The 24,741-nt window shown below is 36.1% G+C and overlaps 1 protein-coding gene across 4 annotated transcripts; it reads right to left on the bottom strand.

Moving 5' to 3' along the window:
- Positions 1-115: 115 nt before the first annotated feature.
- On the bottom strand, positions 116-22,072 carry galnt6 (UDP-N-acetyl-alpha-D-galactosamine:polypeptide N-acetylgalactosaminyltransferase 6 (GalNAc-T6)). Of its 4 annotated transcripts, none has more exons than XM_022677107.2 (12): positions 21,850-22,072; positions 19,237-19,343; positions 18,641-19,142; positions 14,741-14,913; positions 9,864-10,013; positions 6,130-6,364; positions 5,295-5,412; positions 4,979-5,179; positions 3,914-4,045; positions 3,025-3,126; positions 2,180-2,338; positions 116-889 (listed from the first exon to the last, which is right to left on the bottom strand). In XM_022677107.2, the coding sequence occupies exons 3-12, from the start codon at positions 19,111-19,113 to the stop codon at positions 776-778; spliced, it is 1,857 nt and encodes a 618-aa protein (XP_022532828.2). In that variant the 5' UTR covers positions 19,114-19,142; positions 19,237-19,343; positions 21,850-22,072; the 3' UTR covers positions 116-775. The 4 variants fall into 4 exon arrangements, with proteins under 4 accessions (XP_022532828.2, XP_022532826.2, XP_022532825.2 ...); XM_022677105.2 differs by having other exon boundaries at positions 19,261-19,343; XM_022677104.2 differs by lacking the exon at positions 19,237-19,343.
- Between the last annotated feature and the right edge of the window lie 2,669 nt (positions 22,073-24,741).

The raw sequence follows: 24,741 nt of genomic DNA, 5'->3' as shown, positions 1-24,741 counted from the left end.
AATAATGCACATCATTATCATTATTATTATTGTTATAATTAACTACAAATCAATGGCATTTTTTAACCCAATTAAAAATAATATAAATAAAATAATACCAGTAAAGAAATTAAGATCACTGAAAAAATTCACAAGGAATCTTTAATAATTACAACAGGAACATAAATTCACGTGGGGTTCATTCACACACAGCATTCTTCTCCCAATTTAATTCAACACCCTAAACTGTCCAGCAGAACAATAGAAATACTTAAATTAAGTAGCTTAAGATTAATATGATATAATATTTTGGCATAATTTGATTGAATGGCTAAAATCTCATAAAATCTCTTTTTTTTTTTAATTCCCTCCACTGGAGCATAATTAAGAGATACTGCACACTTGGCTTCTGGCAGGACACGACCCTGCAATTCTGCACAATTAAATTATTTTATAACATGATCACATATCTGCAGTGTCTCGTTGGCATGATAAAGGCCGTCGGCTGTGCTTCATCACAATAATCACAGTTTAAAAAAACAGCATTTCCTCCTCACGCTCTTTTAAACGAATAAATAAAACTGTCAGTATCTTTAAAAGTAGTTGCAGCACATTCAGCGGCCTCCTGTAAACAATACTGCTGCAGACGAGTCGCTCCCACGCTTCATTCACGCTCGTCCTCCCTGAGTTTGTATCAGTACTTCAGCATCGTGCTGGTCTTTGGTTGTCGGTGCACTCAGGCTCGAGTGAACTGAGTTTATCGTGTCTTTTGGTTGGGGGACTGGACTGGGGAAGGTCAGCTGAACACCCAGTGCTGGTGCTGATCTTCTGAGTTACAGGGGCTCATGATTATCTGGTTAGCTTTGAGGTGGAGGCACGTGTTGGAGGAAGGGTTCTTCAAGAGATGATCCTACAAAAAAATAAACAGAAAACAGAGTTAAAAAATAAGCAAGTAGCGTATTTTTTTAGGCTATAAGGAGTACGGGCCTATACGACGCATTAAGCAACACTAGTAAGATTGCTACATCAAAGTGAGCAAGGGTGTCGCCATGTTTCCCTTCTAATAGGGAAGCTGTAAGTCTTAAAAAATACAAAAAAATCTTGTTAATCTACACAGATTTCTCTTTTAAAAACTGTTTATTTGGGTGAGTAAAGCTCATCAGTTTATTTACAGTAATCTTAGACTTCCATGTTATTCCATGCGAGTTTTCAGTGAAGTTTCTCCAGCAGCAGGGTGCAGCAGCAGGGTGCAGCAGCATTAGCATTAGCACATTAGTCGCTAACCACAGTCAAAAGCAAGTAGTGTATTATTTTTAGACTATAATTTGCACCAGATTATAAGGCACATTAAGCAACACTAGTAAGGATGCCTACAGCGAAGTGAACAAGGGTGTCGCCTAAGTAAATAAAACTCTAATTCTTAAAAAAAACCCATTAAAGTTAAAAGAGTGCTGGATGTTAATCAACACAGATTTCTTTGCTGTTTATTTGGGTGAGTGAAGCACTTCCGTGTTTATTTACAGTAAGCTTAGATTTCTAATTTTTTGTCTAAAGCCCAACATTTGGTGGAATAACTCTGATGGTTTTTAATCACAGTTTTCATGCATCTTGGCATCATGTTCTCCTCCACCAGTCTTACACACTGCTTTTGGATAACTTTATGCTGCTTTACTCCTGGTGCAAAATTAAAGCAGTTCAGTTTGGTGGTTTGATGGTTTGTGATCATCCATCTTCCTCTTGATTATATTCCAGAGGTTTTCAATTTGGTAAAATCAAATAAAATCATAATTTTTAAAGGGGTCCAGAGCTGTAGATCAGCATTAGAGATAATAAAAGTATAAATAAGAACATTAGTAATATAATAACTGAGGAAGGCTAATCGATATATGTTAGATCATTAATATAAAATCCTATAAATCATATATAAGTGAATAAACTCAATCAGATAGATACATTTTTTAAATATTAAATATATTGTCATTTCAGTCTGAGTTATATTGGTATACAAATTCAATACCCAGCTTTATTTATTCTATAGCAGGCGTGTTTAAGGTGGATCGTCTCCAATTTATTAACAGGTAATATTTGATCGCCCGAATTCCACATTTAACAAGTGGAGTGAGCTGAACCTTAACAGAATGTCAGTAACAGGATGTGAAATCGCCTCCAGGCCGGAGGTTAGTTTACTCATTAGATTTACCTCAGTAAGGATCCACTCCTGTTCAGGAGAAACTCTGGTGCCACGCCCCTTCAGCTGGCACAGCTCTATCCTCACGTGCTGCGGGTACGGGCTGGCATGCAGACACAGCTGCTTTCCTATGTTGTGCCGGAGTTCCTTGTGTGACGAGTATTCAAAATACTGAAAAAAAGAAAAAACATCATTTAAGATGATTCATGAATTTGTAAATATAGGTGCAGTTATATGGAGAAAGCCATCAGAGCTTAACCCCCCTTTTATCTTTGGGGTCAGTGTTTAAAGTCTAATGGTTGACATTAGTTTATTGATTCATATTTATTGTAATAGTATAGTAGCCAATATTTTCCTATATTTTCTCAGACATCCTTTGAGAAAATGACAGGTTGAATAATCTACTGTTTTTCTCTGAACTCTGTGCTCTGAGTTTCGTCTCCTCACGTTTAATTAAATAGCTGTTTGTCCACTGTTGCGCACCGTAATTACAGTTTGAGTGCGCCACGGTTTCCACGGAGATCCACGTTAAAAACACAACAGTGAGTGGAAATGGAGGAGCTACTGAACGCCGCAATGCAGGCTAGAGTAGAAATGTGAAATATTTTTCACAGACGTTCCCCTATCTTTTTAATTATTTGCTAAATTCTAGCATATTAGATTTATTTTTATATTATATTATATTAAATATATTATATTTGCATACATCAGAACCTTTAACTTTTATATAGTACATAATGATTCTAGTGCGAGTGTATAAAAGTACAGCAGCTTAACAAAAAAAAAAAAAATAATAAAATAATAATAATAATAATATATATATATATATATATATTTAATAATATGGAGTTAAATACCTGGTTTCCTCCCATGTTGTGGCAGGTATACATTATAACTGGTTTTCCTCCGTTGTTGTTCTCCCCCACATCCAGACAGTTCTGAGAGGCTAAATTCTTCAGCTAGATGATGAGAAAACACAAAGTGATGGAAAGATGTTAAAATAAATCTCAATATATACACACACCATTACATATTTTTAAATACAGCTTTGGAAAAAATAAGAGAGCACTTAAAAATGATGAGTTTCTTTGATTTTATCAAATTGAAAACCTCTGGAATATAATCAAGAGGAAGATGGATGATGGATCACAAACCATCAAACCACCAAACTGAACTGAACTGCTTGAAGTTATCCAAAAGCAGTGTGTAAGACTGGTGGAGGAGAAGAACATGATGCCAAGATGCATGAAAAAAAAACTGTGATTAAAAACCAACCAGGGTTATTCCACCAAATACCGGTATTAATTATTTCTGAACTCTTAAAACTTTATGAATATGAACTTGTTTTCTTTGCATTATTTGTGGTCTGAAAGCTCTATCAGTTTCTGTAAATAAATGCTCTAAATGAGAATATTTTTATTTGGAATTTGGGAGAAATGTTGTCTGTAGTTTATAGAATAAAACAACAATGTTCATTTTAATCAAACATAAACCTATAAATAGCAAAATCAGAGAAACTGAATCAGAAACTGTATAATGCAGTCTCCTTTCTTTTTCCTTCCAGTTTTAAGGGTCTCTCTTCACAATTAATCTAATCCAGTTTCACATCAGATGGTTGTCCAGCCCGTGTGGAGCTGGATCAGGTGAGCTGGATCAGGGAGTACCTGAAACCCTGCAGGTCACTCGGTCCCTCAGAACCGGATTAAGAAGCACCGGTAAGATGAAATATGAAGATGAAGTACTCACCGCTCCATACTTAGCAGGTGTAAGATCAGGAACAAAGGCTTCTGGGTAGACGTTCTCCAAATACCAGGAAAAGTTCTTGCAGTGTAAAGTTTCTCTAAGCTTCAGACGGTCAGAGATGTCACCGTAGTTGTTCTGCATGACCAAAAACGAAACGGGCTGGCTTAGAGGAAGCAGAAACTTCGCTAAAGACTATTAAAAGAATCGTAAATGTAATTCACAGCTTGTAAAGTAAAAAAAGGTTAACTTGAATAGCTTAACAGCAACATTGGCTTATTTTCAATGAATAGATATTAAAATAAATCACTATTATGGTAAACTAAAAGGTTTGATTTAAAGTACAAATATTATAAGATTGAATATTGTGAGATTCACCAATGTGAGAATTCTGGGCCGATGCAGTAATCTTATATTATCCTACACATATAGATTATATATCTGCTGATGCTAATATACTAGGGATGTCCCAATCACAAAAATCTAATTTATTTTTGCCCTCAATCCGAACTTTTTGTTGAGTAGCATCACAGCGCTAACGCTCGGAGGAAAGCGCAGCGACTCGGTTCTGATACATCAGCTCACAGATGCAGCCTTGTGCTGATCCTCATCACCCTAGGAGTGATGAGGGGAAAGAGAGAGCACCATCTACTGTACTGTACCCAACCAGAGAGAGCGCAAGGACAATTGTGCTCTTTCGGGGCTCCGGCAGCTGATGGGAAGCTGCATTACCAGGATTCGAACCAGCGATCTCCCGATCATAGTGGCAGGGCTTCAGACCACTGGACCGTTCGGCTGTTATTTGCTTTTATTATTACTAATAAAGAAAGTATAAGTTGTGAATTGTGGAGTTCCACAGGGTTCAGTTGTAGGGCTTGTGAAGTGTAATTTTATCGGATGTGGTGAAAATTAGAAGTAAAAACCTTTTAGATTTTAATCATTAATATTTTTGTGCATGCATTTCATTTTCTGAGGTATTTGACCATTAGGTACATGTACCACAGTTTGAGAACCATCGTTACATAATATTAGATTTTCAGTACAAGAGCTTAATCACTAAAAGTGATCTACCTCTTTGGCCATCTTGGCTGCGTGCTGGTTCCGCCGGTAGTAGATGAGTTTGTAGTCGTCCATCCAAACCTCAGCCAGTCGTACTTGGTTACGAGTGATGACCTCAGTTCCTTTGGGAAAGGTGTGAGGACTCTTAGTGCGGAAGACGTGACCCACCACAGAGCACGGGATGATCTCCAGCTGTCCACCACACTGCCACACCTGAGCACACCCGGTGCATTAGCATTAGCATTAGCAATACTTTGCAACATGTCTTAAAACAGACAATATGTGCAGTAAATTATGCAAAAAAGTAAAATAAAAAAAGATCTCTAACCCTGAAGGACATTTCCACGTTTTCACCTCCCCATATCTCCATCTTGTCATCATATGTTCCAATCGTCTCAAAGTAGGCTTTAGAAATAGAGAAGAGGCCGCCGGCAAATGTTGGAGTTCTGTGAAGAGAAAAAAAATATTTAAAAATGATTTTTCTACAAATAAGACAATATTTCTTATTTTTTATTTTTTACAAATCTGAGTAAAAGAAAAGTTTATTTATTTTTTTTATCCAATAATAACAGTGGGATTTGAGATAAAATTTAACACTAATATTTAGTGGGCGGAGTTTATTAAGCTTAAAAGCAGACATATGAATTTAAATCAGTATTATATATATTTCAATCAAATCTACATATGTTATGAGTAATTCATGAATTTTCATAACAGTTAAAAAAAGTAACAACTTATGATTTCTAGATTAAAAAAAAAATCAGAACAATAGAATTAATTCTATTACCTTCAAAACTAAGAAATTCAAATTGAGGTCAAAAGATAAAACATTGAGTGCATAAATTTAATGTTTTGTATCTAAAAAAATATATATATCCAAAAATTGTAAGATGGCAAAAATGACATTTAGATTCACACTAGTATGATTTTAAATTTGGTAAAAATCAAGTACATTTATTTGTAATACAAAATGAAATTATATTTACATTAGTGGTGTTGATCGCTATAAAAAAATAACAATATTCTGTGGTTAATCCCAATTAAAATAATATATATATTTTTTAATGCTGTGTATTTGGGAGTGTGTGTGTGCCTGACAAACAGACGGTAGTATATATGTATATATGCACGTCTCTGTGTCTATTTGTGTTTGTGTGACTCACTTCACAGGGTAGGTCTCGTCCTTGCGTTTGGCCTGAGCGTAGTCAGGGATGGATTCCCAGCCGAAGGTGAGGCTCCAGTCAAAGTTGCCGCGGTTGTGGGCGCGGGCGGTGGATACCGGCTTGTGAAACTGGAAGCTGTTGAGGTCGATGGTGGTGATATCAGGGCTCACAACAGCCGTGGGCTCTTCCACTATCCGTGCGAGAAGAGGCTCCAGCCAGCCGTGGAAGCACTCGCCTATAGAACAGAATAAAGCCTTATTGTCCTGAAAAACATTTAGTTTTCTTTGGTTTTATTATAAAATAAACAATTAAATAACAAACACATCAGCAGTACAGCACAACATAGAGAAAAGATCACTAAATAACAATACGATAAATAATAAACCTTTTTATTCATCTAATATTTAGGAAAAAACAGGAGGACCAGTGAGTTTTTAGACTTTCTCAGTCACATGACATCATGGCGTTCAGTAGCTCCTCCATTTCCACTCGCTGTTGTGTTTTTTTATGTGGATGTCCAAGGAAACGGAGGCGCGCCCAAAGTGTAATTACGTTGCACGGCAGTGGACAAATATCTATTTTATTAAAGGTGAGGAGATGAAACTCAGAGATGTGCGTCCGGACGGGACTAAAATTACCGGAGGAGCACGGAGTTCAGAGAAAAACATCTGAGAAAACACGTACATGGTAGTTCTGGACAGGAATAAAATATATCATAGAGGATAAAACCCCACATAAAAGAGGAAATTACCTCAAAATTACCCCCTGAGAAACTAATCCCATTCGGATTAGGCCTTACTTTTTACATTTTGCACAGATTTACAGCGGTTACACAGTAGAAGGCTATGTTCACATGGCTATAGTACCAGGCTACAGTGACTCAAATCTGATTTTTGCTCAATGTGGATCAGATTTGATTTTGATTTTCATGGCTGTGTGAACGTGCATTTAAATCACTTTCATAAGTGGTCCAAATTTGAATACGTATCCAATCCACGGACATGCAACATGCTTCTCTCTCATACCCACAAACACATCTCTTGGTGCAGCTGTGCAGCTATAGCTGCAAAAAAAAAAAAAACAAGAAAAAAACAGCAAAAGCAAACCGCCTGGTCTTTTTTCACCTCCTGGACCTGAGCATGAACTTCAGAGCAGCTGTTTACTCTTCACTCCAGCAAAAGATGCTCCACATATGAGCTGCTAACTCATCCATTTCCCTTTATAAAGCTTTATAAAGAGTCTCTCCTCTCTCTAATATGAGGGTTTTTGTTGTTGGTGAAAAAGGAGACGTTTATACAGGTATCAACTTTCAGAATCAGATTCTGTGTTCACATTACACACAGATACACAGATTCACTTACATTTACAGTGAATGTGAATCGTCAAGATACGACAAATCTGATGTGAGCAAAAAATCGGATTTAAGCAATGTTCTAATGATTTAAATGGGGAAAAAGCCACGTCAGGTTGGGTTTGGCTTGGCTGACACGGGATCATTTCTCTGATCACTCGCTCTACAGGTTTTCTTTGTGCTCTGAACTATTTGTGTTGATGATGGGAGGGTTACATTTACACAATTTCAGGACGACACACGTCACAGGGCCACTGCTTAGACAAGACGAGCAGTGTAACAATAACAACTGCACCTTTAACAAGCTGAAACCTGGAATATGTACAAACACTATATGAGAGAAAGGGCAAGTGTTCTGATCAAAGAACAAATATATCTAATAAAATTTTACTGGAGGGAAACCAGCCCATTTCTGTTCAATGTAAATCTGAGCTCTTGCACAACAATGACTGGAAATGGCAAGAGATAAAGGAGGAGGGAACAAAAAAAAAAAACACAAAACAACCAAAAAAAAGGACCCAGAGGAGCTGTTCTATTTTAAAGTGTTATGATACTGTACACGTCTCTACTCTATTCTATTCTCTGCTCTAATTTCTACTCTATTCTCTGTTCTGCCCTTTATCTCTATTTACTAAAAACAGCACAAAGAGAACCGGTTAAAGGTTATCAGTCTGGTTCATTCACAGCGCGCTAGAAGAACAGGTTCTGAAAAAATGTCCCAAATGTCTCCAATGCAAAGATCTTTTGTACTGTAAATACAATGTGAAATTTGAAAATAAGAAATTGCCTTTTAGAAAAGGCATTAAAAAAGGTGCCACATCACGGATTATTACGCAGGAACATTCAGTTTTAAGCTGTTTTATTTTTGGTGAATAAGTAGGAGGTCTGTGATTTTTTTGGGGTGAAAATCATTCAGATGTGGCTTTTTAAGCCTATTTACCACCCTGTAATTTTGCTTTATTTTGAAACAAGCCAATTTCCCCTTTTACTGGGAAATAATGAAAAATTTAATATCTAAAAAGCTTCAGTTGATTCAAAATGCCGAGAATTAATGATGTAAAGACATCACCATCAGCCTTGAATCCTTAAAATTCAGTTTATATATATATATATATATATATATATATATATATTACATATATATTTTATATATATTTATTTATTGAGGAAGTAAAAAATAGGAAAAAAACAACTGCTGCTAAATTTTTAATATTGTTACAGATGGAAGTAGTTCCTTTCCTTCTGCTTTGCATTGCATTATGGGATAATAGTGTCAAGTGTAACCAGAGTCAAAAAAGACCAGTTCTGAATATGTATCATGGATATTTAAAGCCACTCCGCTGAAGTACAGAGTTATACAGGAGTTTCAGTAGAGTATTAGCATTAGCCGCTAAGCTAATAGCTCTAAGCACTAGCTCTTTCACCATTCAGAGGTGAGTATATCAGACTGTAGTCTGTGTGTTTACCGTGTTAAAACAAGCTACGTAGGAGGAACCACTGACTGCATTTACTAGCACTAACTGCAGCTAGCGCTAGTGGTTAGCCACTAATGCTAATGCTGCTGCGCCCAGCCTTAATGTAACTCTGGAAATCTAAGCTTACTGTAAAATAAACGGAAGAGTTTTACTCCTTTACCCAAATAAATACCCAAAACTTTAAAGCTAAAACATGGCGACATCCCTGTTCCTTACTATTGCTTAAATGTGCCTTTTGTTTAAGAAAAAATAATTGGTATACTCGTAATCTTTTATCTGAGTTACAAACTAAGTTAGTATTATAAATTAATATGCAATTGGAAAGCACCGAATAGTTTATCGTATTGTTATATTATTAAAAGTTGCTATCGTATTGACAATCAACAGAAGAACTTTGCAAAAAAAGTTATAAAATTGCACTACTGAACTTTTTGCACTAAACTTTTTTCATATTACACTGCTGTAGATAATCATGTACTTACTCAATAATAATGTCGATAACACATTACTGTTATCATATATGTTATATATTTCCATCCTGGATGTAAATTAAACACGAATTTATATATATATATATATTTTTTTTTCTACTTTTTTTTTAATGTGGTAAACTTTGGCGAGGTGAAAATAAATAATTTAATTGAACAAGAAAACTTGTTTCTTACTGTGCACATGATAATAAACTCTTCTTGAATCTACATCATAATAAAAATATATATATATCGATTATCGCAGAATCACAATATTGTAATATTATCGCTATAGTGAGCAATGTATCGTGTTAATATTGTATCGTTACACGCCCTGTGACCCCTCCCCCATTCTCATCAAACACTGCACATCTACAGCAGTCCTGCTGCTTCTATTTTGGAGTAATCAGTCAGTGTGAAGTGAGACAGGATACGTACAGTGGGCGTCCAGGAAGGTGAGAATCTCGCCCTGGGCGTAGCTGGCACCCAGCAGCCTCGCTGTGATCAGCCCCTTCCTCTCCTTCTGCCGAACCACTTTCACCACCTTCAGCGTCTTCACGTACTCATCCAGCTCCGAGTGCAAATGACCTGCAGAAAAACACACAAGCACAGAAACACGGAGTTAAAAACACCTAAAACTGATCAGAACACACCCCCCAGGAGCTCCATTACACACCACTGAAACCTGCAAATTACACAGGCTTAAAACGGACAGACCATAATAAATAAAAATTTTTAATTTTTTTTGGCCGTTTTTTTTTTTAAGCCACTTAGTCTATTGTACAGCTCTGAAAAAAAAACAGTTTCTCTGATTTTGCTATTTATAGTTATAGCATAGTATTAAATATAAATATAAATATAAGTTCATATTCATAAAGTTTTAAGAGTTCAGAAATAATCAATATTTGGTGGAATAATCCTGGTGGTTTTTAATCGTAGTTTTTTTTATGCATCTTGGCATCATGTTCTCCTCCACCAGTCTTACACACTGCTTTTGGATAACTTTATGCTGCTTCACACTTCTGGTGCAAAAATGCTTTTTTTTTTTTTAACTTTATTTATTTATTTATTTTCTTTCAAGTGCAGTAGTATAAAACATATGCTTACAAAATAATACAGGTATAATATTGGTATAATGTCTTACTCGACAGTCCATGGATTACAAAACAAAACAAACAAACAAACAAAAAACAAAACCACAGTATGTGTATGCTAACAGAAAAAATGTAAAAAAAACTGGACACCATTTTGTCAAAAAAAATTCTGTTTTTAGTTGTAGGTTTGCAGTTATTTCTTCCATTAAATACAACTCCTTAACCCTTCCCTTCCATTGTTGTATTGAGGGGGGCTGTGGCTTTAGCCAGGAGATTGTAATCATTTTCTTAGTGATCAAAAGAAGAATTCTTGCTATTAATATCTGGTTTCTATCTGTTACTTCCTCTGGAATAATTCCTAAAATAAAGCATGATGGTTCTAATGGCAGTTCTATCTTTAAGCATTTGTTTATTTCATTTTGTATATTTTTCCAATATTCTGATAATTTTGGGCAATCCCAAAATATGTGTGTATGGTCTCCTACCAAACCACAGCCCCTCCAACATTTATCTGATGTATCTCCCAACCTTGATGAAATGAGGGGAGTCCTAAAATATCTCATCTTAACTTTCCATTCAAATTCCTTCCAAACTTGACTATGGGTGATTTTATGTCCCTTACTACATGATAATTTCCAGTTTTCATCTGAAATTGTAATGTTCATCTCCAATTCCCATTTTGTTTTAATATCTGTACTATTATCCATCACTGATTGGTGGAAACTTCACACTAGACCTCGAGCAGTTTGGACTGTGTGTCTCTCCACTCTTCCTCCAGACTCTGCTCCCTTAATTTACTTTAAATGAAATGTAAAATTTACTGATGATCAGTGATGGTTTGGAGAGTCATGTCTGTCATCTGCTGGTGTTGATCCACTGTGTTTTATTATCAAGTCTAAAGTCAGTGCAGTTTTGTTTTCCCACAAAATCTTACAGCACTTCATATCTTACAGCTTCCCTCTGCTGAAAACAACTTTTATGCAGATGCAGATTTCATTTTCCAGCAGGATTTGGCACACTGCCCACACTGCCTAAAGAACCAACTGGTCTTAAATAATATAATTTTTTTCTGAGAGACTTATTTTTGGGTTTTCATTCAACAATAAAAGAAATAAACACTTAAAATAGATTACTCTGTGTGCAATACATCTATATAATATATGAGTTTCACATTTTGAACTGAATCACTATATGAGGTAATATAACTGGCAGTCAGTGTAGTCAGTGCTGAGCTGTCCAATGACGATGCATGAACTGAAACTACTGTACTGTACTGAAACTAGAAATATATAAATATATATTTTTTTGATGCACTAGTAGATGTGGCTTAGCAGGATTGGTAGCAGAAGCACACTGATGTCATTTATGATCAAGTTTGCCCTCTTCCCATTTAGAAAAACTATTACTTCTAATTTAAAATAAGAATAAATCTTAAGAACTGCTGCTTTAAGTCTATGCCAGGGGTGTCCAAACTATGGCCCGCGGGCCATTTGAGGCCCTTTCCTTTTTTGGAGCAGCCCGCAAGGTTGCGGCCCGCGAGAGTGCGCATTTCTAGCGCAGAAAAACGGGCCAAAGAATCTAAAAGCAGAGAGGGTGCGCATTTCTAGCGCAGAAAAACGGGCCAAAGAATCTAAAAGCAGAGAGGGTGCGCATTTCTAGCGCAGAAAAACGGGCCAAAGAATCTAAAAGCAGAGAGGGTGCGCATTTCTAGCGCAGAAAAACGGGCCAAAGAGTCTAAAAGCCGAGAGGGTGCGCATTTCTAGCGCAGAAAAACGGGCCAAAGAGTCTAAAAGCAGAGAGGTTGCGCATTTCTAGCGCAGAAAAACGGGCCAAAGAGTCTAAAAGCGGAGAGGGTGCGCATTTCTAGCGCAGAAAAACGGGCCAAAGAGTCTAAAAGCCGAGAGGGTGCGCATTTCTAGCGCAGAAAAACGGGCCAAAGAGTCTAAAAGCAGAGAGGGTGCGCATTTCTAGCGCAGAAAAACGGGCCAAAGAGCCTAAAAGTTGCCGTAATTGAGGAGTTTAATATTAAGAGACAATTTGAAAAATCTTAGTTTACACAACACTGTCAAAGATAAAGATAGTAAGTCAAGTAAAATGGTGTGTAAATGAAATAATCAGGAAAATGTATTATTTAAAGTGGTATATTTCATTATTTGTTTTATTACAGAGTCTGTGGCCCGTGGCTTCAAATATATTTCTCCTTCTGGCCCCCAACAAAAAAAGTTTGGACACCCCTGGTCTATGCAGATGTCTAATCAGTATTCTTTAAGTGGAAGTGAACAAAAATCACTGTAAGTATTAAAATACTTACCTCATGTACCTCATACTGTATCACCTACACCTAAAATATATTATATGGTGCATGAAGAGGAACTCATTTGAGTAAGCACTTTCCACTGCATGCATAAAGCTGCGGTGGTGTGACCAAAACCTCAAACAGACTCAAACACACTCATCTCGTCTCATTCGTCTCTCGCACTTACATGCCTGCTGTGCACAAGGGTTTAGTGTGCAAGGCATTACCAGACAAGGCTTTATCAGAGATCAAACTCACAAGAGCTTAAACTGACTAGTAGTTAAAATAGGGCAATGACTTGAGAACTTATGAGATAAGACATCTTGTGAGAATGCCTCAACTGTAAGAATAAAGAAGAAGAAGAAGAAGAAAAGAAGAAGCTTTCTGTAGTTGCAAAGCACTACCCACGCTGTCGCTTGGTTTATTCACGTACAGACTTCTCTTTTCACAGAATAATATCACCACGTTTTAAATGCGTCATAAAAAAAAAACTCAGTGTTCTATCGTCTACAAATAAAGCCACAGTGTTACAAAAGCCATTTCAAGTCAGTTGCTAATACATCTTCATCTTTAATAACTGAAACATCCATTTAAAAGCTGCATTCTGCTTTTTTCTTCTAATATATATATTGTTTAAATTAGTTAAAAGTAGTTTTAAATGTCAAACATTTTGCAATTTACACCACTTGTAATTCCCACATGTGACACTGTGGATCAAGGAGCCTGCAATGTAGTTAGCTAAGAGGTGTTCTACGAGTGCCATTATCAGCCGGTAATGCACTGTAACCGAAGCTCTCCATGTATTACTCCACCCACATACAGGTAACCTAGCAACGATGCAGCACTTACAAGCCAAACAGCACAAACGCAGCTACAAACAGAGCAGCAATGGAACTATTTTAATAAACAGTATTTATAACCAAACGGATCCTATTTTCTCCTCCTCTTTAACTCAAAATCGTTCAATAAATAGTGATAACGGAACTTGCCATGAGCATGTTTGCATGCTGAGTGTTCAATCTCATTCCACAAGATACTACCTCACAACCTATATGAGTGTGGGTGTTCACAAGCCTTTACCTGATTTACAGATTTACATATTAATATTGCTATTGAAAGCTAGAGCGATTTTACCACCCATTTACCACCTGTTTTTCTGGAGCATAGAAGACATAGAAAACAGGATTTTTGTTTTGTTTGAAGAGATTCTTTGATTTTACCAAATTGATGGATGATCACAAGCAATCAAACCAAGCTGAACTGCTTGAATTGTTGCACCAGGAGTAAAGCAGCATAAGGTTATCCAAAAGCAGTGTGTAAGACTGGTGGAGGAGAACATGATGCCAAGATGCATGAAAAAAAAATGTGATTAAAAACCAACCAGGGTTATTCCACCAAATATTGATTTATGAACTTGTTTTTTTTCTGCATTATATAAGGTCTGAAAGCTCTGCATCTTTTTTTTGTTATTTTAGCCATCACCATTTACTAAATACTCATCATTTAACTACCAGTGTATCATTGAAAAATTACTTTATTTCAGTAATTTAGGTCAAAATGTGAAAATCGTGTTTTTTTGCGTTTATTTTTTTTTTTATTTAATATTTAGAATATTATATAAGACCAATTGGTACTTTTGGCAGTGTGGGCAGGGTGCCAAGTCCTGCTGGAAAATGAAATCCGCATAAGATTTTTTTGGTAAGAGGCTATTCTGAACTTGTATTTGATCTTGGTGCTTCATTTTCATGTTCATTTATTCACTAAACCAACTACAGCCACACTGTACAAACACAGGCGCCGCAGTCTCACACAGTTCTCTGTAACAGTTGTGCTTTGTTTGCGTTCGAGGGCAGAACTGCCCCCAATAAACCGAGGCTGAAGATCCACCTCTGGAGTTCAGGCTGAGCTGATAAAGCTGCACCCACCTGCCGTACTTGCGTCATCCACCAGTATGATTTCCTTCAGCATGGCGGCCGGAGACGTGTGCAGGACGCTGTAGACCGTGCGCAGCAGCGTGGACCAGGCCTCGTTATGGAACACGATGATAACGCTGGTTGTGGGAAGAGGAGGACAGCGCCGGAACTTACGCTCCACACACCTGAAATATAATAAAAACACAATCAATACAGTTAAAATGTAGCCTGGTTTATACATAACATTTCTGAGCTACTACCATGTTTGCAGTTAAAAGTAAAGCACAACCAATATATAACTTATAATATAATGTATATCTATAAAACAGTGCATGTGACAGCCACCATAAAAAAAAAAAATATATATATATATATATATAAATATATATTAAATATATACTTTTCATCCTAACCTACAATACACGTTTTTATTAATTATATATATATATATTATATATATATATATATATATATATATATATATATATATATATATATATATATATATATATATATATATATATATAAAAAATATTACTAAGCCGATCTGGCAAATATTTCAAACCCATACTAAACCGACACATTTATTGTATGCTGGAAAGGACCAAACTTTAAAATAATTTATTTTAAGATCATTATTGTTTATTTTTATCAGTTTCAATAGATCTATTGTTCTATTGTTCAATAGATCTGTTAATTTAAGAGGTGCCAAATAATACAGAGGTCACATTTGTGAATCCCTAACTATAACACTTGCCTTTTAAACATTCAGCTCAACAGACTATTACAAAAAAACGTGAGCACAAAGCTCTGTACTCAAAACTATTAATCTGTAGTAGTAATAATGGCTACTATAACAACAACAACCCTGCTCAAAGAATGCTGACCTTATATATAACCGCCTCAGGCTATTGAGGACACCTGCGAACAATGCTAATAACAGTCCGATTGTTATTTTATTTCCTTTATTTTGCATGTTGCAAGTAAAACAAACAAATGACCAGAGCGCCTTCTAGTAGAAATATATTTACCTATTTCTGAGCAGAACTGCAGTATAAATTCATCAATAAAACCAGATCTTTAAAATTACTAAAATTCAAATACCATCTCACAGTGATGTTCACTCACAATTTTCCGTCATTTATCCAACTAAACAGCACTAAAATCACACCGTTTAAAAAATTAACCCAACTGCATGTTTCATTAAACACTGACTGTATTTCAGATAGGCTTTTAAAAATATACTGCTGATATGATTAGTAAACAATTTTAAGATCCTCTATCCTCAGATTGACACAGGCTGGCAAGAGACAACTAGTTTTAAAGTCTAAAATATATATGTCTCTACTACGTTAGCGTTGGTAGTAAATTGCCCAGCTATGTTTAGCAACCTTACTGAAGCACATTGATTACCTGTTCTGCAGGTAAAAAATAGCCAGCTCTCCTGTTTCCATTGATGTAGCACACTGTTTAAATGCTGTTGTGTTCTATACCTGGCAACCTTGAGTGTGGAAATTGGTTTTAAGTTTTTTGGTGATATACCACAAAGTTAAAGTAAGAAAATACTGGCTTTAGCTCTGCTGGCTCCAGCTGCCACAGCTTAAACTCAGCATGTTTACCTTATATCTTATGATCTATATATCCTGATCATGTTATGAGTTACTACTACTAATACTATGCTCGTTTAAGTGTGGTGCTCAAAGAACACTTCAACGTCCACTACTCAAGTCAGATTTTGATAGAGCACTTGTACTTTTATTCAAGTCTGGGTCTCTAGTACTTTATATACATGTCTGCTAACACCACAGTGCACTTGTACACGTAATTATCCTCACAATCCTGGAAAACTACACCACTCCACTCCACTGATCAAACAATCTCCAAACATCTATTAAACCAGCGGCACAGAGGAGGGAAATGTGTCCCGAGCCTAAAGCAGTTCCTCCTCCTGATCCTGGAGGCCATGCCACTGCTGGAAGCCTGATTAGCAGGTCCTTCAAATCAAAAGCACATTTCAGAACAGTAAATACCGTTATCAGTAGCTGTTTATCTAGCACTCATAGAAAGCTGCTGCTCAATATGTCAATATGATCCTGCTCACCTCAGTTCATGTGTAAATACAGCACACTGGCCCAGGAAACAAATATTATACAGAAGGGTGGGCGCTAACCGGGTGCCAAAAACCACAAACCTACAATTTCTATCCAGATTTTACCAAATTAAAAACCTCTGGAATATAATCAAGAGGAAGATGGATGATCACAAGCCATCAAACCACCAAACTGAACTGCTTGAATAAATTTTTGCACCAGTAGTAAAGCAGCATAAAGTTATCCAAAAGCAGTGTGTAAAACTGGTGGAGGAGGAGAACATGATGCCAAGATGCATGATTAAAAAAACTGTGATTAAAAACGAACCAGGGTTATTCCACCAAATATTTATTTCTGATCTCTTAAATGATCTCTTTATGAATATGAACTTGGACCGCGACCCTGACACGGGTTCGAGCCCGCCTGATTTTTTTTTACTTTCTTCTTGGGTTCACCTGCTTTGAGATCAACTGTTCTGCAATTGGGTTCAACAACCCTCTGGGCTGGAGAGCTACTAGTCTGTAGCAGCACTCCATCCCATTACACTTCATTCTACAAAACAGAACACTTGTTGACCCCTGCACTACTGCAACAAAGTCTAATTTAAATTTTATTATTGCATAGGATATGATATGGCACAACCCCTAACTGAGATATTTAAAAATATAATAAGAATTTTATCAGATTTGTAAAAGAAGTCAATGATCCAGAATGTCATGATACTTATAATACTAATAATAATGCACTGCAAAAATCTATCTATCTATCTATCTATCTATCTATCTATCTATCTATCTATCTATCTATCTATATATATATATATATATATATATATATATATATATTCAGGATTAAAGTAAAATAAATGATACTGGACGGATATAATATAATCTTTAGATATAGTCTCTAGTAGATATATAATGGGGAATGAGAACAGTGTGAATTTTTCTTTCTCTAAAAAAGAGTTTATTGTCATGTGCACAGTAAGAAACAAGTTTCCTCGTACAATGAAATTCTTTCATTGCCCCTCGCCAAGTATGCCGCATAAAGATAAAAATAGAAAATATACAATAAAGAAAGAATAAAAAACAAAATATAAATATTAATTAGTGATAATATATATATATATATATATATATATATATATATATATATATATATATATATATATATAAATTATCACTCTGAGGTGATAATTAGGAGTGGGTGGTATAGCACAATATTTCAGGGTATAATATCGCTAACGATATTCAAAAATGTTGGCGATTATAAATTGCATTATTCAATATGTCAATATTTTATACCTAATTCAATGTGACCTTTGAGCTTGCCCACTAGGGCTGCAACGATTCATCGATATAATCGACAACAGATATAATCATATTTTTATATTCATAAATTAGTACCTGTTACATTAGCAATAGCTCACATTAATTCTGTTATTTGTTTGTTGTTTGTTGTTTGTTTGTACTGAGCGGGTCAACCCGAGTAGGATGGGTTCCTCTGACTGAGTCTTGGTTCCTTCCAAGGTTTTCCCTCTTAAAGGGAGTTTTTTCTTGCCACTGTGTCACCATAAAAAAATGGCATCTCTGTGGTGCTGCTCATAAAGAGGAGTGGACCTGTTTTTCCTGTAAAGCTGCTTTGTGACTACTTTTGTTGTAAAAAGCGCTATAGAAATGAAACCAAAATAATAATTTGTTGCAGCCCTAATGCCTAAAGCATTGTGATGACAACACTAAAACAGAGCATTGTGCAGCCATTGTGAAATGGTCTAATGGAATCTAATGAGCTGAAATTAAGTGAAATTGTAAAGTGTACTCACTCTGGAGGCCGTGTGTCTTCGCCGAGGCTGCGGTGCAGGGAGATCCGGTCACTGGCGAACTGGTTGAAGCAGTGTCGGGTCATGCCCTCCTCCTTCTCTTTCGTTTCATCCGGGGAGAGATTGTCTTTCTGGAAGCCTCTGCCCTCAGCCCCTTGGCTACCCGGGTCCTCCGGGGGTCTGTCTATCCAGGGTTCGAGATCAGCCTGGGTGTAGAAGCCTGGTGGACACTGCTGATTGACGGTAGGCTGCTGCTCATCCGACGGGGGCTGCGGTGCTCTGATCTGGACGGCCAAGTTGTTGACAGCCCCGCGGACCATCTCCAGCATCCGCTCCTTCCTGCTGGAGAGGTCCTGCAGCCAGGGCTCCTGAGCTCCGCTACCCACGTCCTTCTGCAGCATCACCAGCGCCAGCATGAAGAGCGCGCCACCCAGGACCACCAGCTTCAGCGGGGAGATGCGACGCCTCAGACGCATCCTCACAGACGAGCCACAGCTTCTAAAAGCTGGAAAAACAGAAGAATTTAAGTCAGGCATGAAGTGAAGTAAAGTAAAGTGAACACTCCTCCTCCAGATCACAGAAGAAGAGCAATGAAGCACCTGAGAGCAAACAGCTCGCCACACCTGATATGGCTGGCCGCCACCCAGCAGGTACGACGTGGCAACAGGTGGTTACAGGACCTGGCCAGAGCTCCCTCTGTGTCCCACTGTGTTTAATGAGCAGAGAAAAAAATAAAAAAACACCACACACTTTGCATAAGCTCACCACAAGCGGCTGCAGGCACTGTTTCACACGTGTTTAGCAGGAAGCTGGATACAACAAATAAACAATGCAGCGTTTACAGTCAACCTGAGATGAGAACAGAGAACGAGAACCAGAACCAAGAACAATACTCTTAGGGCTGGACCATTCCAACTTTAGAACTACTGATGCTGCAGCTATTTTAATCAGTTCAGTGGCTTAGTGATAATGATAGTAGTGAACATCATAGTGATGGTGATAACATCAGCACTATAAAGGAACAGATCTTTAATCTCTAATTTGAATCAGATATTGGCCCTGATATTAACAAAAATATATGGATCAGGTATCAATTAATTCCAGGCCAATCCATGAGAGAGATCAATGAATTGAAAAAGCCAAAAATCCACACTTGTTTCAGAAATTAAATCCCAGTTTTAATCTCAGCGGAGATATCTAGTGCATACTAAGGATTGGGAATCAGAGGGCATCTCACGATACAATATAAATTATGAGTTTCTTTGATTTTACCAAATTGAAAACCTCTGGAATATAACCAAGAGGAAGGTGGATGATCACAAGCCATCAAACCAAACTGAGCTTGGCTGCTTGAATTTTTGCACCAGGAGTAAAGCAGCATAAAGTTATCCAAAAGCAGTGTGTAAGACTGGTGGAGGAGGAGAACATGATGCCAAGATGCAAAACAAAGATAATAAATGACATGTCTTTTTATGGACTACTGTCAACTAAACTACTGATGCATTTTATTTATTTTAATACACTTTAAAAAGTTTCATTCTTTTTTTAATTTTGACAAAAAATATCAGTATTTCTTTAAGTAAATCCTAGCGCATTCATTCTCTCTCACATTGTGAGGTACAAGATTTATTAATTTAACAATAGTATCAAAGCTGAAGATCTCGTGAACTCAGAATAAACCTCCCAGGCTACAAGACAGGTTCACCTGCCCGTGACGCAAGGTGACGTAAAACATAACAATGAAAGGCGTAGTGAACCACATTCCAGCCTTACCATCCTCAAATAGTTCCTTCAATATCAGAGCTACAGATCTAGAACCTTATTCTGACTAGATACACGCTTCACTTAAAAAAACAGCACTTTCTTGTTCCCATTATTATTAATTATTTACAAATAATGATTTTTGAGAAATCTTATTTTATTGGGATACCATGTAATTCTTTTGAGACTCTATCTTACTTTTTTTTTTTTTAGAAATTTTATTTTTGTTGAGATGTTGAGGTGTGATTTAAGTTAACTTAAAAACATACTTTTCCCTCCATCTTGTTATTATGAGATATTTTCACATTATTTTTGGAGATGCTTTCTCATTCTTTTGAGATATTCTTTTTTTTGCGATGCTCTCTCATTATTTTAAGAAACTATCTAATTTTTTTGAATATCTTATTTTTGGGGATGCTCTCTCATTTTTTTAAATAATATCTTATTTTTTGAGATACTGTCTTATTTTTTTTAAAGGATATCTTGTTTTTGGAGATGCTCGTTTAATATGTTGAGATACTATCTTATTATTTTGAGATATTACATTTTTTGTGATGCTCTGTCATTATTCTGAGATTTGATCTTATTTTGCGTTATTTTAATTTTGGAGATGCTCTTTTTTATTATTTTGAGATTGACCTGTAGATCTGATATTATTATTAGTAAATGTTCCCGACATGTAGAAAGAAGATCTCTGTAATGATATCTGATGTTTTTTAGTGGAAACTACGCTCTACAGTGATCTGTCACTGGAACTTTTTCAAACCTTTCACCAATAAATACTGACTTAAAATGTGTTTAGCTGGTTTGATGTGAAGTTAAAACTAGTTTCTACAGCTGTGGTGAAATTATAAAACTCTGGAAGTTTAAATTGATCATGTTTTGGTGGTGAAAAGGTGGTGAAATGTTGTGAAATAATGGTGAGAATCTGAGATCAGTGTTTAATCTGCTTCTTTAACTTCCTCAACACTGAGAACAGCAGCAGCAGCAGCCTGGTAAAAACTGAGAGCCTCGAACAGGAAACTCGACTCAATAAAACGATAACGTTACAAGGAAGTTTTTAAAGGCAGTCTAGGATCGGAATAACTACGTGTTTTTTCTAAGAGACAAAACTAAGCTTGATATTTGAGTATTTTTTTAGTAATAGGCTGATTCGCTTAGAATGAGTTTAATTATATAAGTAAAAGTAAAACAACACACTAACTAAACACTAACAGGTTTCTGAGTGGAAAATAAAAACAGTGTTAGGTTGGTGGAGCTGCTGTGGGCGTTTAACGTTCAATAACTCGAAACTAAAGAGGAAAAACATGATAAAAACAGTCTAAAACGACAGATAAACACATAAACTCGAATTAAACACAGAATACAGTAGATAACTGTAGCTAAAACTGTTATAAAGTCGAAGAGAAAGTGCTGATAGAGCTCAGTCTCCTCCGGGCTGATTGCGGTACCTGTAGCGTTACCGTCGTCCCCCCGTGGCTCCTCAGACACACAGCGGCCGCGGCTCGTCGCCTCCCCGGCGGGGTGATTCCCTCAGGGCTGCGGGAGAGGAGCTGGAGGTGTATGAGGTGTATCTGTAGTTTATGGGGTGGATGAAGCTCCGCGGTGAGGGATAATCAGTAAGAGAGCCGCGGACTCGCGCCCCGCTTCCCTTTGAACGCAACAGGTGCCATTCAGCCCAGCCAACAGCCGGATTCCCCCGGGTCCTAAATCCGCCCTGTATCCACCACTACAATAACCAATATTAACCCGGAGTTTCATGGCAACTCTTAATAAAGTTAATACAATAAACTTCGAGAATAAAGTCCTAATATTACGACTTTATTCTCATAATGTAATGACTTCTCACAAATAAAAACAGCTGACTTTTAGAATAAAGTCGTAATTAATATTAAAACTTTAATATCGTAAATAAAAACAGTTAAAAAAAACTTTTAAAATAAAGACGTAATATTATGGCTTTATTCTCGTAAATAAAAACAATTAACTTTGGAAATAAAGTCGTAATATTATGGCTTTATTCTCGTAAATAAAACAAGTTGACTTTGAAAATAAAGTTGTATTACGGCTTTATTCTCGTAAATAAAACAAGTTAACTTTGAAAATAAAGAGTAATATTATGGCTTTATTCTCGTAAATAAAACAAGTTGACTTTGAAAATAAAGTCGTAATATTACGGCTTTATTCTCGTAAATAAAAACAGTTAACTTTGAAAATAAAGTCGTAATAATTTTATGACTTCATTCTTGTAGTATTAGGACTTTAATCTCGTAAATAAAAAGCAGTTGACTTCGAAAATGTCGTAATATTGTGAGATTAAATACTTTACTTTCGTAGTATTACAACTTTAATCTCACAAATAAAAACAGCTGACGTTTGAGAACAAACTTGAAATATTACAACATTAAAGACATTAAAGACATTAAAGATATTAAAGATATTACGACATTAATCTCATAAATAAAACCCGTTAACTTCGAAAATAAAGTCAAAATATTACAACTTCACTCTCGTAATATTATGACTTTAATCTCACAAATAATTTACAACAGTTAACTCTTCGAAAATAAAGTCATAATATTACAACTTCATTCTCATAAATAAAAACAGCTGACTTCAAGAATAAAGTCATAATATTACGAGATTAAAGACTTTAATCTCGTAATATTACAACTTTAATTTTGTAAATAAAAACAGCTGATTTAGGAAAAAAGTCATAATATTACGAGATTAATGACTTAAAGTCAACTGTTTTTGTTTACGAGATTGGTCATAACATTACGAGGAAATATTAAAATTATTAAAATTATTCTGAATGTAATCTCATATTTTGATTTTATTCTCGTAATACTTCATTGTGCTATCTCACTATAATGGAATACTACGTTGTTCATTTGAGATGATTTTTCATATTTTGAGATAATAAGTTATCATTTTTGGGATGCTATCTCATTATTTATTGAGAAATTGATTCCCAAAGCAAAAAAATATACATATAGCTCATCTTATAAATAGATGTTTCCAATAAGACATGAAGGCAGCACGTGCCCATGCTCTGATGTGTCTTAAATACGGCAGCTGACTTTACTACATCCTGTGTTGGTTGGTGTACTCTATTTTAATATGCCCCTAATGAAAGCCATAAGACTAATGCTAATTTCCGTTTTTATCACGCCTTCACCAACATCAACTTAATTAAAGTTCTAGAGAGGGTGCAATAAGTTTACAAGCCTTACCTCCATACATATGAATAATAGATGGAAAAGCAATTAAATACCGTCTCCAGTATCGGCGTCTTGAAACCGAATACAGATTTATTCAGAAACTGAGAAAAGCCCGCCAGACGGCAGGTCTGCGATATCAGCTTACAGCTGGATGGTGAGATTCCAGATTGCAGACCTCTGATAGGCATCAAACTGCACTGTGTGGAACAACAACTTCAGGCATGGAGTTATAAACATGGGCAGTGACAATGCTGTGCATATGTTTTGGACAATTAGGCCTCAAAATACCCAAATTAAGTGGATTTTTTGAGTGCGATCACTAAAACAAATCCATACAGTAGCATGTATGGGCCGCATAAAAAAATATAAAAACAGTTAACTTTTTTATATAGTCGTACATAGAGAATAAAGTCATAATATTACGAGAATAAAGTTGTAATATTTTGAGATTAACTCTAACTTTCTAATCAATTAAAAAGCCTGTCCCAAATAAGCTTACCTGGTTGTGATATATGACCTGGCAAAAGTAGAAAAGTAGGAAAGTAGCAGCTCTGCATCTGTCTTGTAGTCCTTCTGGGGTCGAAGCCTTCTCTATCTGTCCAACTAAGTACTGCTAACATATACTCCTGTTTTATTCTTTTAGTTTTTTTAGTCTTTGGTCATTGAGCTTTCTTTAACTTTACATGTTCCTCTCATATCTGATGACACATCCTGATCAGTTTTTCAATTACTGTTAAAAAATATATATAATCCTGAATGGTTCTTTAACGGTCTTTCCAACAGCGTAAGATTTATTGCCAATAAGTATTGTTACAAGAAAGAAGTGCCAAATCTATCAAACACAAATTTGCTTAATTTCTGTGCTTTGTTGTACAAAATAAAAACAGTTAACTTTGAGTCATGTATAGAAAATAAAGTCGCAATATTACGAGAATGTAGTCATAGTATTTTGAGATTAAAGTCGTAATATTATAAGCATTAAGTTTTACTAATATTGCAAGAATAAAGTGTTAATATTATGAGAAATGTTTTCTATTGAGTTGCAGATAAACAGGTCACCAAAACGACAGACGAAAAGTTTAACCACACAAACACCAGACCCACAGAGCTGTTTGAGAA

The sequence above is a fragment of the Astyanax mexicanus genome, chromosome 13 (assembly GCF_023375975.1).
Source record: "Astyanax mexicanus isolate ESR-SI-001 chromosome 13, AstMex3_surface, whole genome shotgun sequence".
Lineage (NCBI taxonomy): Eukaryota > Metazoa > Chordata > Actinopteri > Characiformes > Acestrorhamphidae > Astyanax > Astyanax mexicanus.
This window is presented reverse-complemented; position numbering and strand designations above follow the sequence as displayed.

Excerpts from the sequence above, each read along its gene's own strand:
- galnt6 (XM_022677103.2), bottom strand. The coding sequence starts at position 19,173 with ATGCCTGACTTAAATTCTTCTGTTTTTCCAGCTTTTAGAAGCTGTGGC. Across the intron at positions 4,046-4,978 it reads CAGCCAAGATGGCCAAAGAG|AACAACTACGGTGACATCTC; the intron begins GTAGATCACTTT and ends TTGGTCATGCAG. Across the intron at positions 3,127-3,913 it reads CACCTGCTAAGTATGGAGCG|CTGAAGAATTTAGCCTCTCA; the intron begins GTGAGTACTTCA and ends CTCATCATCTAG.